Below are 18,690 nucleotides of genomic sequence, written 5' to 3'. Positions count from 1 at the left end.
GAGCACAATATGCCCATCGGATGATGTTGAATGTTGCACACAAACATGGCGCTCCACTGTGGTCGGGCGTGCAGACAATATTTACTTCATCTGGCACATGATAACGTCGATTTTAGATTACCGGTACAAACTGTAAACCTTCCGTACACTCAGACCTTCGTGTCAAAATGCTTATTCTGTTGGATTAAACTGTCAGGAGTGTGTTTATTAACTAAAGAGCTCATTATTCATACATTATTTTGCACAGCTCAATACAGTATTGTAGAGATAATTATTTTGAGTCTAAGATAGAACTGTATTTGGTACACATTCATAAATCGCTATTTGAATTATTGATTGCAGGAAATAAAAGCATTGCTGTCTCTAAGGAACCAGCCATTTGATACATCAGAAACTTTCATTGAAAAGGTAATGCCAAAATTGTTTTTCACTTGACACAAATAATTGTCATAAATTATTAAACTTTTTTTTTAAATTATTAAACTTTTTCCTCATAAGTCTCCCTTTTGGCAACTAAATGGCTTATCAGAAGATGATATACGGAGTGTCATGTCCAGAACGGTTTGTGGCAAGTAGGTTGTAATATTTTATTATTTAAGGTGCATGTAAAATGCTCAGGATGACAAACTATTATAATTTATATAATTATAATTATATTAATCTAACTGCATTTACTTGGCGATATTTATACCGAAATGTTGAGTTACTTTGCATATGATTCCTTGATCCTATGATCCAGTACTAACTAAAAAGGGCTCAGCATAAATTTGAATGTAGTCAATGATTGGCTGAAGATCATTGTTATAATTATTATAAGTATAATATATTATATAATATTATAATAAGGTCTCATTTGCTATTAACATTAGTTAACATGAACTAAAAAAAAACTATATTTCTACATAATTTAATTATCTTAATGTAAATTTCACCATTTACTACACTTTTAAAATCAAAAGTAGTTATAGGGATAGTTCACCCAAAAAATAAAAATTCTGTCATCATTTACTCACCCTCAAGTTGTTCCAAAACTTTATGAGTTTCTTTCTTCTGCTGAAAACAAAAGAAGATATTTTGAAGAATGTCTGTAACAAAACAGTTGATGGACCCCAATGACTTCCATAATATTTTTTTTTTTTTTTCTCTCCATGCTATGAAAGTCAATGGGGCCCATCAACTGTTTGGTTACAGACATTTTTCAAAACATCTTCTTTTGTTTTCAGCAGAAGAAAGGAATTCATACAGGTTTAGAACAACTGGAGGACGAGTAAATGATGACAGAATTTTCTTTTTTGGGTGAACTATCCCTTTAAGGCACTGTAAAACTGCATGACCAAAGAGTGAACAATTGTATATATATTAACAAAGATTAATAAATACTGCAAAAAATATAATGCTCATTGTTAGTTTATGAATGAAACCTGATTGTAAAGTGTTACTAAAATAAGCCATAATTTAAAAAATACAGTGATAATTATTAAATTAATGGATTTATGTAAAGTTTCATATTGATTTCCAGGTCTGCTTTTGAACTTTGGGGTCATGGAAGAACAACAGACGAGTTGAGGAGGTCACTGTTGGAGTATCCAGCAGAAAACATGGTTTGTTCATGTTTCCCTCTCGATAAAGTACAGTGTGTCCATGAGATTTACAGGATGTATTTCTGAATAAACTGTCTCTTTTCACAGGCTCCATATCTACAACAGAATTCAACTTATAAGATCAATGTCTACACTTTCAACAAAACATTAGAGTTTAAGGACAGAATCAAAAAGATTGATGTAAGTATTTTTCTGTATTTTACATGTTTGTACATTTTGAATTCCTGATTCTGTGGCATACAATCCATAATTGGTGTTAATTTAGTATCCGCGTCATTTGAAAATGTTTAATGTCTTAAATGGTTAGTTCACCCAAAAATGAAAATTCTGTCATTAATTACTCACTCTCATGTCGTTCCAAACCATGACTTTTGTTCATCTTCGGAACACAAATTAAGGACTGTCAATGGAGGGACAGAAAGCTCTCAGATTTCATTATATCTTCATTTGTGTTCAGAAAATGAAAGAAACTAACCCTTTAACTTAATGTATTTTTGCCACAGGCTCTAGACTTCCTGCCGTTTGAAGGGAAAGTCAATCTGAAGGATCCAGAACATATTTTCTGTTTGCTGGAGGATTATGGCTCTGATCCTAATGACATCCCAGAGGAGCCTTTCCATGTGTACTTTGGGAGATGGGTGAGCAGCTCTTTCCAGATATATAATGGTTCAGAATGTTTCTGTGCTGGTGTACAGGGCTTCACATTTGACAACTGTATGGATTTGTAAAATGCTCGATTTGTGCCCTGGATACTAAAGCTGAATGATGTCCTTGAAATAAAAGGTAACATACTGTATCAACTCTTAAATGTTAAATAAGTTTTCTCTTCAGATTGCAGATGGTCAGAGAGAATTAATTCGCTCTTACAGTGTAAAGAAGAGACATTTCATTGGGAACACTAGTATGGACGCTGGCCTCTCTTTCATCATGGCCAATCATGCCAGAGTAAAGGCTGATGATTTGGTTTACGATCCTTTTGTTGGAACAGGTGAGGAAATCTTTGTGCAGATAGGATCTATAATGCTCACCATTCATTTGATCATTCTCGCTGTATTTATTTATTTAACTTAATATCTGAAATAACGTCACTTAAATTCTATATTAACCCAGGCATCATTAATTTAATATTATTAGCCTATAGCTAATAAAATATATAATTTGGTGGGAGAGTTTTTTTTTTTTTTTTAGTCAATTTAGTTCTATTTAATTTTTTTATTTAATAATTTTTTTATTATTGAAGGTTCATTGTCTTTTTAAACTAGTTGTCAGTGACTGCATATAAGTTTCTCATCCAACACATTTAAGAAATCAGATCTCTTTATTCTGCAAATGAATTTGTTTAGTGTTGCAGATTGTTTGTTTGGCATGTTGTTAATCAAAACAGTTTAGACTCTTCATTTCAGGCCAAACTGAAGCAGGTGTTTGTGTTTGTGTCTCGTTCTGAGAGAAATCACATCTGACAGCTTGTCAGGGTGATTGAGGATTTGTACCATCGTCTTCTGTTTCTTATTTGTGTCTAACGGGAACCAGGAGTAGATCTCTCTATAATGTTTTGTGATGGCTCACAAGAATTCTCACTTTTCCATCTCGGTTGGCCCACTTTTACTCTTTCTTTTGACTTTGAAAGTCCCACTTTCGAGTGTCATTAGTCAAACGAAGGATTTCTGGCTTTCTAAACAGCATGGGGTTGCATTTCTCTCTCTCTCTCTCAGGCTTTTTTGCTGAAGCGTGAGTTTGTAGCGTGCCATGATGTTGCCAGGCTTTATCATAAGTCTGTTGTCACCACATGCGCTGAGATCTGCAGGCCAGATGTGCTTATTTAGTTGAATACTCTCTGGATGGCTGGAAATCCTTATAAGCGTAATTTTTATAAGCGCCAAGCGTATATAAAGATCTACAGTTAAATACGTACATTCCAGAGACCACTTGTATAATTTTTTAAAATTCTGTCATGATCATTTTTTCCCTCTGTTTTGTTTTTCCAGGTAGTCTTTTGGTAGCATGTTCGCACTTTGGGGCTTATGTATGTGGGACAGACATCGATTATAACACTATCCATGGAATAGGTATGTTTTTTAATGGCGTTACAATCATTCTCCTTCGAGTATTCCACACAATGCAGGTTTAGTCAGTGCACCTTTTAGCATTTAAACCTGTTGCAGGAAAAGCCAGCAGGAAGAATCAGAAATGGAGAGGACCAGATGAGAACATCCGCGCAAACCTGCGGCAGTATGGGGCTGAGAGTCTTTACGTGGATGTCATGGTGTCCGATGCTTCCAAACCTGTTTGGAGAAAAAACGCACAGTTTGATGCTATTGTTACAGACCGTACGTTCCTAGAAACTGAAGGCCTTTAAAGATGAAGGGTGTCATTTTTTTCATGTTAAAATACAATGAGCTACCTGAAAGCTAAAAACCAGCTACCATGTTCCAAAACACTGCTTGTACTGTAGCTTAAGCTGGATTTTCAATCACATGGGAATACTGTTTGATTGTAAACTTTGTTCAATTACGTTTAGTGGTGTGGAAAGACACACTTAACCATTAAAGTCACATTTGTGGAGGTATTTTTATTTGTTACTATTAACTGTTTTTTTTTTTTTTTTTTGAAGCTTCAAGTGTTTTTCTTTTCCCTTGTGCAGCTCCATATGGCATTCGTGAGTCCACGAGGAGAACGGGATCTCATAAAGATATCATCAAACCTCCTGAGGATTTGTAAGCCTATCACTTTTATCCACCTGCATTTTTAATGGATCCACTTGAAACAGTCTTTAGATGTGAGCCAGTCATCAAATAAGTCTACTGCCTCACAACTAGCACAACAAATTGTACAAGACTATACAATTACACTACCATTCAGAAGTTTTTGAAAGAGTCTCTTATGTTCATTGCCTTTATTTGATTTTTATTTGATTTTCTTTATTTGAAAAAAAAAAAACATTTCTGTGATGGCAAAGCTGCATTTTCAGTGTCGCATGATCCTTCAGAAATCATTCTAATATGCTGATTTAGTGCTCAAGAAACATTTCTTATTATTATTACAGTTGTGCTGCTTAATATTTTTTAACAAACTGGGATTTTTGTATATATATATATATGGATTCTTTGATGAATAGAATGTTTAAAAACAGCATTTATTTGAAAGAGAATTAGTTTGTAACATATTGCCTATACTGTCACCTTGTTCAGTTTAAACATTTTTTTTATGAATTTATGAAACCCAAAACAACTTTTAAATAGTAGTTAGAACATGAAAGATAGATGAAAGATAGAATATATACTAATTACTAATATTAATTCGGGCCCGAGAAAATAAATAATAATGTCTTGGAGACATTTGATTATCAATGGAAAATGCAAGGATGGTTCTGTGTATTTGTTATCATTTACTCGTGTTTTAAATGCATATGATTTTCTTTTTTTCTTTTATTAGTCACCCTTTTCCGTTCATTACATTCGCACAGGATCTACATTTTTCAAAAAGGACACAACAGACCACAGTTTAAATTGATGTGTTCTTAAGGCTTTATAGGTGATGTGTGATTGTAACCGGGATATTCTTTTAACACAGATCTTTTCAATGAATCAGTTGATCCACTTCACAAAACTTCTGTGAATGATTTATTTACAAATCAGACTGACTCGATCCATTTGTGCTCGCTTGTCAGTACTCACACAAATAGTGCACAAATGCTATGGACTGCTTAAAGGGTTAGTTCACCCAAACAATGAAAATTCTGTCATTTATTACTTACCCTCATGCCGTTCCACACCCATAAGACTTTGTTCATCTTCGGAACACAAATTAAGATATTTTAGTTGAAATCCGATGGCTCAGTTAGGCCTCCATAGCCAGCAATGACATTTCCTCCCTCAAGATCCATTAATGTACTAAAAACATGTTTAAATCAGTTCATGTGAGTATAGTGGTTCAATATTAATATTATAAAGTGATGAGAATATTTTTGGTGCGCCAAAAAAAACTTTTAGTGATGGCCAATTTCAAAACACTGCTTCATGAAGCATCAGAGCATTATGAATCAGTGTATCGAATCATGATTCGGATCACGTGTCAAACCGCCAAACTGCTGAAATTACTTGACTTTGGTGCTCCAAACAGCAGTTTCGATACACTGATTCATAATGCTCCAAATCTTCCTGAAGCAGTGTTTTGAAATCGGCCATCACTAAATGAGTCGTTATTTTCTTTTTTTTGGTGCACCAAAAACATTCTCGTCACTTTATAATATTAATATTGAACTGTATACACATGAACCTATTTAAATATGTTTTTAGTACCTTTATGGATCTTGAGAGAGGAAATGTCATTGCTCCCTATGCAGGGCTCACTGAGCCATCGGATTTCAACAAAATATTTTAATTTGTGTTCCGAAGATTAACGAAGGTCTTACGGGTGTGGAATGGCACGAGCATGAGTAATAAATGACCGAATTTAAATTTTTGGGTGAACTAACCCTTTAATGAGGATATAGTACTTTTATGGTGCTTGTTTTCTTATGACAGGCTTTCCATTTTTTTGGTGAACTATCCCTCTTGAGTTTCTTCTCTTGATTATATTTTCTTGTGTTTCATATCCCAATGCAGCGCTGGAGAGAGTCACGTCCCTGTTTCAATGGCTTATCATCTGAGCGATATCTTTGCTGACCTCTTGAAATTTGCAGCCCACCACTTGGTTTTAGGTGGACGTCTCGTCTACTGGTTACCAATCTACAGACCAGAGTAAGTAAATCTAATCAGACTGAATGTTCACATTCACTGTACACGTATTCCTCCAGCATATGTGTACTGTATCAGTCACTAGGGGGCTATCTTGTACCTTCTTGCATCTGTAGATATGAGCTCAAAGCATATCAGTACTCAAGCCCCCTGTTTCAGTGGAGGGTGTTAAACCTGCTCAGGCTTGTTGACCTGCGGTCAGCCCAGCAATGGAGCAGGTGTGAAGCCGTGGGGTATTTTCCACTGACCACAAACAGCAGTGTCCACAGATCATGCTATCCACTGATTACAGGGCCCGGGAAGAGTAGTGACTCAAAGGAGGGACCCGCTGCTTGTGATCTACACCTTTACCTCACCTCCATCTCACTTGTAGACAGATTTTTCATTATGTAGTTATGGGATTCACTCCCTCAGGATTGCTGATGCCAACAATTATGAATTTAGCTTGCGTCGTCTGTGCCAATACAATCGTGTATCACAATTCTTTTTCTCATTATTTTTTATTTATGTGTTCATTCATTTCAAAGTGTGTTTGGCACAATATTAATAAAATACTTGTTTGATTCACACTGCCATTCGAAAATTTGGGCTTAGTATTTTTTTTTTTTTTTAAGAAGTTTATATTTTGATTCAGCAAGGACGTGTTTAATTGATCAAAAGCCACAGTAAGGACAGTTACTGTTACAAAATATTTTTATTTAAAAAAAATGCTGTTCTTGGTCTTTCTATTCATCAAAGAAGTCTAAAAAAAAAAAGTATCACGGTTTACACAAAATACACTGAATGACCAAAAAAAAAGTCACTGTTTCCATTTTAATAGGCAAACACTTAATAGTCTATGGAAGGATGATTATTATAGTGATTATTATATTTCTAGCATGTTATATGTTTGGCAACGGTTCTTTTAACCCTTAATGATGGAGTGTGTAGCTTTTAATTTCTTAAACAACCATGTTTTAAAGGAACACTCCACTTTTTTTGAAAATAGGCTCATTTTCCAACTCCCCTAGAGTTAAACAGTTGAGTTTTACCGTTTTCGAATCCATTCAGCCGATCTCCGGTTCTGGCGGTACCACTTTTAGCATAGCTTAGCATAGTTCATTGAATCTGATTAGACCGTTAGCATCGCGCTTAAAATGACCAAAGAGTTTTGATATTTTTCCTATTTAAAACTTGACTCTTCTGTAGTTAAATCGTGTACTAAGACCAACGGAAAATAAAAAGTTGTGATTTTCTAGGCTGATATGGATAGGAACTATACTCTCATTCAGGCGTAATAATCAAGGAACTTTGCTGCCGTTCCATGGCTGCAGTAGTGCAATGATATTATGCAGCGCCCGTGAGCCCCTGCTTGCACAGGGAACGTGCCTTGAAACCATGAAGACATTTGTGAGAGATGCTGCGTAATATCATTGCGCCTGCTGCAGCCATGGTACGGCAGCAAAGTTCCTTGATTATTACGCCTGAATGAGAGTATAGTTCCTAGCCATATCAGCCTAGCAACTTTTCATTTTCTGTCGGTCTTAGTACACGATTTAACTACAGAAGAGTCAAGTTCTAAATAGGAAAAATATCAAAACTCTTTGGTCATTTTTAAGCGCGATGCTAACGGTCTAATCAGATTCAATGAACTATGCTAAGCTATGCTAAAAGTGGTACCGCCAGAACCGGAGATCGGCTGAATGGATTCGAAAACGGTAAAACTCAACTGTTAAACTCTAGGGGAGTTGGAAAATGAGCCTATTTTCAAAAAAAGTGGAGTGTTCCTTTAAGATGTATCATGGCCATATTCCAGGATGACAATGTCAAGATTCATCAGGCTCAAATTGTGAAAAAATTGTTGAGAGGGAGCATGAAGAATCATTTTCACACATGAATTGGCACTGACCTTAACCTCAGTGTAAGTTTTTTTGACCAAAAAAGTGATGCACCTCTCGATGGAAATAAATGTTGTGATCTTATTTCCATCAAGAGGTGCATCAATTTTTGGTCAAGATCTTGTAGTGACAATGCAAGAGTCGAGCACTCTGTAAAGTCTACTCCAGCACATCCCAAAGACTTTCAATGAAGTTAAGGTCTGGACACAGAGGTGCCAGTTCATGCTCTCTGAACCATTCTTTCACAATTTTAACCCTGGTGAACCTTGACATTGTCATCCTGGAATATGGCCATGATGTGTCTTCCTACATGGTTGTTTAAGAAATGAAAAGCTACTACACACTCCATCTTTAAGGGTTAAAAGAACAGTTGCCAAACATATAACATGCTAGAAACATGATAATCACTGTAATAATGATCCATTCTTTGATTCGTAAGTATTTGCCCATTAAAATCAAAACAGCGACTTTTTTTTTTTTTTGGCCAGGCGGTGTATTAAGCAGCGCATCTGTTTTCAACACTGATAATAATCTTAAATGTTTCTTGAGCAGCAAATCAGCATATTAAAATGATTTCTGAAGGATCATGTGACACTGAAGACTGGATTAATGATGCTGAAAATTCAGCTTTGCCATCACAGGAACAAATTACATTTTAAAATGCATTAAAATAGAAAACAGTTCTTTTAATTTGTAATAATATTTCACAATAGTACTGTATTTTTGATGAAATAAATACATCATTGGTGAGCACAAGAGACTTCTTTCAAAAACATTTCAAATAAAATCTTGCCGACCCCAAACTAGAGTGCCAAACTTGACAGAAATGAACTCTAGCATATCTGGCCGATGGGTCAGAAGACGACATACTGACCCCTGATCTGAATATGTTAGAGTTGGATTTTACTGAGAACAATCAGTAACATCCACCACATGGAGGCGCTGGCGTCAGGAAGGAACTTTACGACGGCATCTTCAGAGCAGGCTTTAGTATAGCAACACTTGTGTTTATAAACGTTGGTGTCAGAGGAGTGGATGACTGCCGCTGGAATCTGGGGCTTCGATGTTGATTACCCTTGTAACAGTTAGAAGTGGAAACAGCCCTCAGTATCCGATTCATCCACTTCATCCTGTGGAGAAAGTTCACAATCAAGCCCAAAACCAGATGAAAACACATCTGCCATAGTAAATGGCAGGATTTCCCCATTTCTGGTGACGCATCAGGTCAACAAATACAATTAGAGGGATGATAGAATAACATATCGTAACGTATTTTGAATGGTGTCCACAGTGATGTAGACGTCACCGTGACGGTGAAAAGTGAGTCTTTTGATTCAATTGACACTTCGACCTTTACTTTAATTGTTTTGTTACCACTGCATATAGTTGCAAACAGAAGAGTAATCTCTCTTACAGGACATGGACGTCATGAAGTGAAGGCAAAGATGAGTGTAATGTCCCACATGGGACGTTAGTCAGTCATTAGTACCCCATAATGCACTAGTCTGTTCTGACTCATTGCCCTATATTCAGAAATGTGATTCTGTCAGGTGATTTCTGTGGATGGAGATCTCCAGAGGGCCCTTTACTGGAAAGCTGACATTTGTTAGACATTTCTCCAAGGTGACAGGAGTAGCTCTGTGTAAACAGTACGATGGAGAATATGTATGCTTCGTATGCCTCCTTGTTTTGCTTTGTCAGGTCCGTTGAAAAGAGGGCACATAATTTATGATTTGTTTGAAATGGAGCTAACTGCGTGTGCGCAATGGTTTGTGGATCAGTGGCTTTGTGTGGATGAGGTTCAGCTACAGCTAGCAGCCCTCGAAATGATTTTTTCATTGATTTCAGGCACTAGTCGTATTTACGTAATCGTCTGAAAAATGAAGGGAGTCGGTGCGTGCGAACGCGTCTGTCAGCGCGTGAATATTAACAGCCTACCAGCTCAACTCCCTGCTGAGTTAATGTCCCTACTAACTGTCTTCAGTCTCTGGGAACAATAAATAGTTTGGATGTTCTCAGTGTTTCTCATAGTTTCGGCATGGCTTCAGATTGTGATAAAAATGGTCAGGATGGTTTAGTCACAATTTGCGTTAAATGCTGTTTCGTCGGTAAAGCGCACACCAGTTTTTCTTGCACACAGCAAGGTTTCAACATGTGTTCACACATAAACATTGTACACAAATGTAAAAATCACATCCATCATCAATAAAATGATGGATGTGATTTTTTTTTTTTTTTTTTTTTTTTTAAAACACTGGCATCCTAAATCTCTGACCCGAAGGTAAAAGATCAAACTCTTGTGACACTGGATGCCTATGATCTGATATGATTTTCATGGCTTTACTAAGACATCTGGTTTTGTAAATTTGTTCTAAACCAGTCCGAGGATATCATGTAATTTACTCGCAATAAAAGTATTTGTTCAAAACCATAATCAGAGTTATACCAACTTACCAAGTAATTTACTCGCAATACTTAAATGGTTAGTTCACCCACAAATTAAATTTCTGTCATTAACTACTCACCCTCATGTCGTTCCACACACGTAAGACCTTTGTTCATCTCCGGAACACAAATTAAGATATTATTGATGAAATCCAAGAGCTTTCTGACCTCCCTATAGACAGCAACGTCATAACCAATTTCAAGACCCAGAAAGGTAGTAAAGACATTGTTAAAATAGTCCATGGGACTACAGTGGTTCAACTCAAGCGCTGTTTACAACATGAACAGGGCAGGAGACTGGGAGGGAAAAGAAGAAATTGTTGAATAAAGTCGTTATTTTTGTTTTGTTTTTATGCACAAAAAACTATGCATATTATTTTATGCACATGGACTATTTTAACAATGTCATTACTACCTTTCTGGGTCTTGAAATTGGTTATGACGTTGCTGTCTATAGGGAGGTCAGAAAGCTCTTGGATTTCATCAATAATATCTTAATTTTTGTTCCAAAGATAAACAAAGGACTTATGGGTTTGGAATGACATGAGGGTGAGTAATTAATGGCAGAAATTAAATTTTTGGGTGAATTAACCATTTAAGTATCGCGAGTAAATTACTTGATAAATTTGTATAACTCTGATTGGTTTTGCTTCCAATTTCCTACACACACCACTTGAACCTAAAATAATCATTCATAAAGTTCAAAAAGGTTGAATCAAATTACGAGGGTGTTCGCAGTGGGCTGTATTTACATTAATCTTGTGTCATAAAAGCATTCTGAGCTGAGGTGCAAGTATATTTAATCACTTGCATCACTCAGCCGAATGCGCGAGCGTTCTCCAGCACTCTTCTTCGTGAGCATTTAAGTGTGTTGTTAAAAACTAGCCTAGAGTTCCATTTGCTGTTAAAAACTATGCTCAGAATCTATTAGAGAGAGAATCGCGATACTTTCGGAAAAGATGCAATGATTCTGATCCATAATCATTGGATCGTGAATCGAGAATCGATTTATTGTCCCATCCCTAGTTTTGTCTGTAACTCAACAAATGTGGTCGCAATTTCACTGATATATATACATATATATTATATATAATATATATATTATAGCTGAAACAGTAGAGCACAGTAGAGCACAGTGCTAGCAATGGCAAGGTCATGCTTTCGATTCCCAGGGAAAGTAAGAACTGATAAAATGTGCACTTTAAATGCAATGTAAAGGGGTTCGCACACCAGATAAAAACGTCTACCAAGTGTGGGTACATTCATGCATTGCTTCTGTGTTCATTTTGGTAAACTTCAAGGTGCCCTAGAACGTTCTTGCACACGATGTAATACAAGATTTTTTTAATTAATATTTTTAACTGCCTATTTTGAGGCATCATTAACTATGCACCGATTCAGCGCACAGCCCCTTTAAATCTCGCGCTCCCTGCCTATAATATCGACTATAATATAGTTATAGTGCATAAACAAAGTTCACAAAGCTAATATAACCCTCAAATGGATCTTTACAAGATGTTCGTCATACATTCTGCATGCATGCTTTGGATCATGTGAGTATTGTATTTATTTGGATGTTTACATATGATTCTGAATGAGTTTGATTGTGCTCCGTGGCTAAAGCTAACATTACACACTGTTGGAGAGATTTATAAAGAATGAAGTTGTGTTTATGAATTATACAGACTGCAAGTGTTTAAAAAATGAAAATAGTGATGGCTCTCTTGTCTCCGTGAATACAGTAATAAACAATGGTAACTTTAACCACATTTAACAGTACATTAGCAATATGCTAACGAAACATTTAGAAAGACAATTCACAAATATCACTAAAAATATCATAATCATGGATCATGTCAGTTATTATTGCTCCATCTGCCATTTTTCACTATTGTTCTTGCTTGCTTACCTAGTCTGTTGATTTAGCTGTGCACATCCAGACGTTAATACTGGCTGCCCTTGTGTAAAGCCTTGAACATGGGCTGGCATATGCAAATATTGGGGGCGTACATATTAATGATCCCGACTGTTACGTAACAGTTGGTGTTATGTTGAGATTCGCCTGTTCTTCGGAGGTCTTTTAAACAAAATTATATAAGGAGGAAGCAATGGAGTTTGAAACTCAATGTATGTCTTTTCCATGTACTGAACTCTTGTTATTCAACTATGCCAAGGTAAATTAAATTTTTGATTCTAGGACACCTTTCAACATTGTTTGGCTTCTAAAGTGAGAAGGGAATATCTGTGAAAACGTTCAGCCACTCATTTAATTGATCACCCCTTTTCCATTGCTATGCAGTGCATGATGTGACGCACACAAGTGAGCAGTGGCGCAATTTTGACAACAACTGTTAATAGTTGTGACATCCCCTACCACTATCAAGGTGTTTCATTTGATAAGTGGGCAGCTGGCTGATCTAAAATTGTACTGTGGTCTGCAGGTACTGTGAGGAGATGGTGCCTCTTCACCCCTGTTTGACTCTCATCAGCAACTGCGAACAAACTCTATCCAGCCACACGTCACGAAGACTCATCACCATGGAGAAGACCAAGGAGCCTGAGGTATGTGAGGCTTTTTTGAGGTGGATACCCATTGCTCTTTAGATGAACTTGATTTATGCAAACTTGTCGGCGTGTGCTCCTGAATATGTTTAATACGGTTACGTCTTTTATGGCGCCGCATTGAATGCTGCCATCTGGCTGTGGTTGACTTGCTGTTTTTAAGCTGCTTTAATGATTTAATCACACATTGTATGGAAAATAATCCATCTTTGGATTTGACAGCCACTTCACTTCAAAACCCCAAATTGTTCCCATAAAAGCTTTCCTGAAACACACTCACGAATATCTACCCAGACTGACATGTGTCTCCTCTGACTTGTGCTCCAAACCTGGAACGAATATGTTACCTACAGATGTCATGTCCTTGTCTTCCTCCTGAACTTGCTTCAAACCCAAAAAAGACAAAAAATGACTATCAAATGAGTCTCTTCTGTGGAAAAACTGGCTCATTTCCCAAAGCTTCAAGTATGTGATCTTGGCATCGGATCCCTTAGTGCGATTATGGAGATCGCTGCTAAACTTCTCCTCATGTCCAGCAGTAGCTGAAAAAACATCTGAATAGTGTCCGCTGCTTATTGTTTATGGATGTTTATCCGAATGTCCTTGATCGGCTGTGTTAGACTTGTTCTACAATGCTCTTCACATGGGTTCTGTTGCTTTTGTTTAAGAACAGAAGGAACATGTCTTGTTACATTATGGGATAAATATTACCCAGTGAAGCTTATTTTTAGAACAGGACGCTGGACTTTCAGGAGCTTATCAGATCTAGCATTAGTCTAGTGCTGTCAAACAACTCTGAGTCCAGATGAGGCCCTGTTTCTGCCTTGTCTCCTTCGCTTTCTCTCTGTTTCCATCTCTTGCTCTGTTGTTTCTCTTTACATTTTGCTTTTTGGCACACAGAATCTGTGTGTCCTCATCTCCCCTTGTAAAGTATCTACACCAAAGATCTGTTTATCTTCCTGGTTAAATCTCACAAAGTAATCTCCAAGCCATGCTAACGAACTAAAACCAAAAGCAATAATATTATACATTATAATATACCTTGTTTTTTGTCAATTATTGACAGTTATTCACATTAACGTGATGCAGTAAAGTTAATTTGGATATGCCAGTGTTCAGTGTCACATGATCCTTCAGAAGTCATTCTAATATGCTGATTTGGAGCTTATCTTATTATTATAAATGTGGAAAACAGTTGTGCTGCTTAATGTTTTTTTTTCTTTTTTTTCACTATATAAAATTCTTTGATGAATAGAAAGTTCAAAAGAACAGCATTTATTTGTAATAAAAATCTACTTCGTTTATATATTTGCATTACAGTCAGAAGAGATTATTGTTCGTATTACAGTAGGGTAGTAAAAATAGAGAGAGCTGGGATTATATTTTTATTGTCTTTAAATAGGCATAATTTTCTTTTTCTTTTTTCTTTTTTTTTTGGAGTGAAATATGACTATTTGCATGAGATTCACTGTGCTTTTTATTACAGTGTTTTATTTACTGTGCATTTGTTCATCCTTTAATTCTGATTGACATTACAGCCCACTTAGGCTGCTACAGACACAAGGGTCTGTTCCTGTGGCTTGTGTGGTCTGTGTTGCGCAAGTTGCGTTGTAAACTAAGGGCCCGGCGCGTGTGACCTGAACTGAGTCCTTGCTGACTGGCAGAAGGGAGTGTGTTGTAGAAGGTGCCGTTGATGGTTTGCAGGCCCAGATCTGGAGTCATCACTTTTAGCTCACAGTCTTTCTGCCACCTCGTTAGCCTGTGGTGCAGTGTGCTTCCCTCCTGCCCTCCTCCAGCAGGTTCTGCTTAAGATCCTGGCCTCGACTCTGAGCAGGAAAATCTGAGGAACTTAACACTCTGCTGTCTGTCATTAGGCACTTGACTGTGAGTTTGAGAAGGGAAAACTTAAAAGTGTGCTTTATTCAGCCAAACATTTATGCCCGTTTCTTCCATGTTTCTTTACTGTGCCTTTTGTTTTTAATGTACAGTACTAATCAAAAGTTTGGAAACATTACAATTTAGATATTTTAATGTTTTTGTTAAGTCTTTTATGCTCACCAAGGCTGCATTTGTTTAGTCAAAAATACAGTAAAAACTGTAATATTGTGAAATATTATACAATTTAAAATAAGTTGTACAAATTTAATAATAAATATGTTTAAAAATGTAATTTATTCCTGGAATTGCAAAGCTGAATTTTCATAATTACTTACATGATCCTTCAGAAATCATTCTAATATGATTTGTTGCTCAAGAAACATTTATATTCATAAAAGATGTGATGTTTTTAGTTCTCGGATAATGCAAAGAAACAAAGTTCTTATTAATTTTTTAACTTCAGAAGAGTTTGGTGGAATAACACTGATTTCAATTGGACAAAATCACTCTTATGAAGTTAAAACTTTAGTATTGTGCTGTTTAAAGGTGCCCTAGATTGTTTTTTTACAAGATGTAATATAAGTCCTAGGTGTCCCTTGAATGTGTCTGTGAAGTTTCAGCTCAAAATAGCCCATAGATTTTTTTTTTAATTAATTTTTTTAACTGCCTATTTTGTGGCATCATTAACTATGCACTGATTTTATAGTCAAGCTCTCGACTATATACATTGCATAAACAAAGTTCACACAGCTAATATAACCCTCAAATGGATCTTTACAAGATGTTCGTCATGCATGCTGTATGCATGCTTCGAATTATGTGAGTAAAGCATTTATTTAGATGGTTACGTTTGATTCTGTGTGAGTTTGAGGCTATGCTCTGTGGCTAAAGCTAACATTACACACTGTTGGAGAGATTTATAAAGAATGAAGTTGTGTTTATGAATTATACAGCCTGCAAGTGTTTAAAAATGAAAATAACGACTCTCGTCTCCGTGAATACAGTAAGAAACAATGGTAACTTTAACCACATTTGACAGTATATTAGCAACATGCTAATGAAACATTTAGAAAGACAATTTACAAATATCACTAAAAATATCATGTTATCATGGATCCATGTCAGTTATTATTGCTTCATCTGCCATTTTTTGCTGTCGTTCTTGCTTGCTTACCTAGTCTGTGCACAGATCCAGCCGTTAATACTGCCTTTCCTTGTCTAATGCGTCGAATGGGCTGGCATTATGCAAATATTGGGGTCATACATATTAATGATCCCGACTGTTACGTAACAGTCGGTGTTATGTTGATAATTTCCGGAAGTCTTTTAAACAAATACATTTACATAAGAAGGAGGAAACAATGGGGTTTGAAACTCAATGTATGTCTTTTCCATGTACTGAACTCTTGTTATTCAACTATGCCGAGGTAAATTCAAATTCTGATTCTAGGGCACCTTTAAAACTGAATATGAACTACTTCTTTCCACCATTTCAACTCCTCACCATTGAAGAACTGCACTTTTTTTCTTTCTTTTTTTATTTTTATTTAAACTGTTTAAAATGCTTTCTTGCAGGATTCGGACAAACTAGCGCACCTTGCTGACCCTCGCTTCACCCCGTACCAGGGTCACAACTCATTCAGAGAGAAATACTTCAGTGGTCTCACTAAGAAGAACGGAAAGGACAGCAAAACCACCCCAAGAAATGAAGATTAAAAAATGGGGGAGAAACAGTTTTAAGTTGTGTTTTTGTTTTGATACTTTTTAATATTCTTTTTATAACTTAATTTTCACATGTAAATATGTTGTTTCAATAAAAACAATTTGTTTTATCAGTTTGCTCCTCTTCTTTTTATCTTTCTCTCTAAAGCGAGCCCTACAGACTCGATTGAATTTACTGCAGCATTAGCAATATGTGTTGAAGATAAATTGGCGACAGGGATTAGTTTAATACCTGTTTCTCCGAGTGCATGCGAAGTGGGAAGATGTAGGGGTGTAATGTAATGTGCCTACTGGACGTTTGCAGAGGAAGATGGAGCGCTGGGCCTGCTATCTAAACTCCCTTTAGAGTTTATACCAGGTCAGTTTGACATCTGACTAATGAATCTGTCTTAGACTTAAACTCACCTCAAAGAGAGCCGTCTAGTTCAACATAATTAAGATCTCCTATGAAAATAAGGAGAGATCTTGGGCAGAAATTTAACATGTGATGTCAAACTGGTAGATGCATCCGTTTTTATTAGGATAAAGCTGTGAACTGCCTTTGCTGTCTTCATTTTGCATTACTAAACCCTGAGTCTGATCCCAAACTTTATAAAAACGGTGATACTGTGTTCTGGCACAATTCCTATTTCTGGTTTCCCTGTCTTTTTTTTTTCTCTCTCTCTCTCTCTCTCTCTCTCTCTCTCTCTCTCTCTCTCTCTCTCTCTCTCTCTCTCTCTCTCTCTCTCTCTCTCATTCAGGCATTCTTTAGAGTAAGCAGAAATGAAATGGATCAAGGAGATAAGCATCCTTCCATTCCTCAACTCTCCCCTGTAGAGGATTGATGAAGTGAAAAGCCACAGAACTGTCTGCGTAGCCTTCAACTATTCCAGGCCGAAACCCACTTTCCATTACAAGATGAGCTGACATTAGTTAAATTTTACATAAAAGGGGTTATGAATAAAAAATGGACTGCAAACTGTTGCGAACAAGCTAACAAATCAATTAGTGGACAAGTTGTAGCAGAGTTGTGTTCATGTCGTTGGAGTTTCTTTCCAGTGTTCCCATTGATCCCCAGTGTTCACTAGTTGAATGATATTGAAATTCGTCTTATTTCTGTTAAAGGAATATATAGACCATCCTATCATCACTGTTCCAGGCTAGGGGGGGGAAAATATGTTCCAAAGTATGGAAACATGTCTAAAATGTCTAAAAGCTTAGCTTATTAGCTGATCTAGCTTACTGCAGCAACAAGTGTCTCATAGAGCAAACGTAACCACCGAGTATTGATAACATAACTTTCAACACACTCAAATGTATTTTTTGTATGATTGTTTTAACCAAGTAAAACAGCACTGTGTTACCCAACTATTTCAATTTGTCACATAAAGTGAGTAGTAATTCAGCACTTGCGGCTGTTTCATTAGAATGAAATAAAATAATATGAATTTAAGTGATCAAACATAACTGTAAAAAAGTTCAAAGTCAGGGAAGGAGGCGGTTGTTAAATATAACTTTAATCGTAAAATAAGCATAAACAACAAAACGAAAGGAGCAGCATATAAGCATAATAAAAACAGCAACGTTAAATGTCCCGGGCTCTCGGCCCCGCCCTGCTTCTTACCACAGTAATGTTAAAACTTTAATACTTTAGCTCATCCATGAACGTGATTTCTGCCCGAGTCCCGTCGGATTGCTTTCCATCGGCTGTGGAGGTGAAGACGACAACTCCCATGATTCCACGCTCATTTATGCCATCAGCAAGCTCTGCCTTTTGTTATCGTTTTGAATAAGTGATCTCTAGAGGCGAAACTTACATACTGTGACTTTAATATTATTTATCTCGGTGTAAGTGTTCTGTCAGGACTGGATGTTTTCAGTTATAAGTGC

General features: G+C 36.5%; 1 protein-coding gene across 3 annotated transcripts; it reads left to right on the top strand.

Annotated features, from left to right (window-relative positions):
• The first annotated feature begins 45 nt into the window (after positions 1–45).
• trmt11 (tRNA methyltransferase 11 homolog) lies at positions 46–16,886 on the top strand. 3 transcript variants are annotated; one of them, XM_067393714.1, is made up of 13 exons: positions 46–123; positions 343–408; positions 499–572; positions 1,520–1,601; positions 1,689–1,781; positions 2,105–2,239; positions 2,433–2,589; positions 3,587–3,667; positions 3,764–3,928; positions 4,243–4,315; positions 6,206–6,340; positions 13,101–13,221; positions 16,675–16,886. In XM_067393714.1, exons 1-13 carry the CDS (start codon positions 46–48, stop codon positions 16,813–16,815), a joined length of 1,401 nt encoding a protein of 466 aa, XP_067249815.1. In that variant the 3' UTR covers positions 16,816–16,886. The 3 variants fall into 3 exon arrangements, with proteins under 3 accessions (XP_067249815.1, XP_067249807.1, XP_067249823.1); XM_067393706.1 differs by having other exon boundaries at positions 46–198; XM_067393722.1 differs by lacking the exon at positions 3,764–3,928 and having other exon boundaries at positions 46–198.
• Positions 16,887–18,690: the final 1,804 nt, after the last annotated feature.

This window comes from Chanodichthys erythropterus, chromosome 2 (assembly GCF_024489055.1).
Source record: "Chanodichthys erythropterus isolate Z2021 chromosome 2, ASM2448905v1, whole genome shotgun sequence".
NCBI classification, from domain to species: domain Eukaryota; kingdom Metazoa; phylum Chordata; class Actinopteri; order Cypriniformes; family Xenocyprididae; genus Chanodichthys; species Chanodichthys erythropterus.
The sequence above is the reverse complement of the archived record's forward strand: the minus strand, read 5'-3'. Positions and strand labels throughout refer to the sequence as shown.

Bases quoted from the DNA above. Each gene is read 5' to 3' on its own strand.
- trmt11 (XM_067393706.1), top strand. From the start codon at position 46: ATGGCGCTCCACTGTGGTCGGGCGTGCAGACAATATTTACTTCATCTG. The intron at 199-342 runs GTGTGTTTATTA...TATTGATTGCAG, and splicing joins GTTGGATTAAACTGTCAGGA to GAAATAAAAGCATTGCTGTC. The intron at 13,222-16,674 runs GTATGTGAGGCT...GCTTTCTTGCAG, and splicing joins AGAAGACCAAGGAGCCTGAG to GATTCGGACAAACTAGCGCA.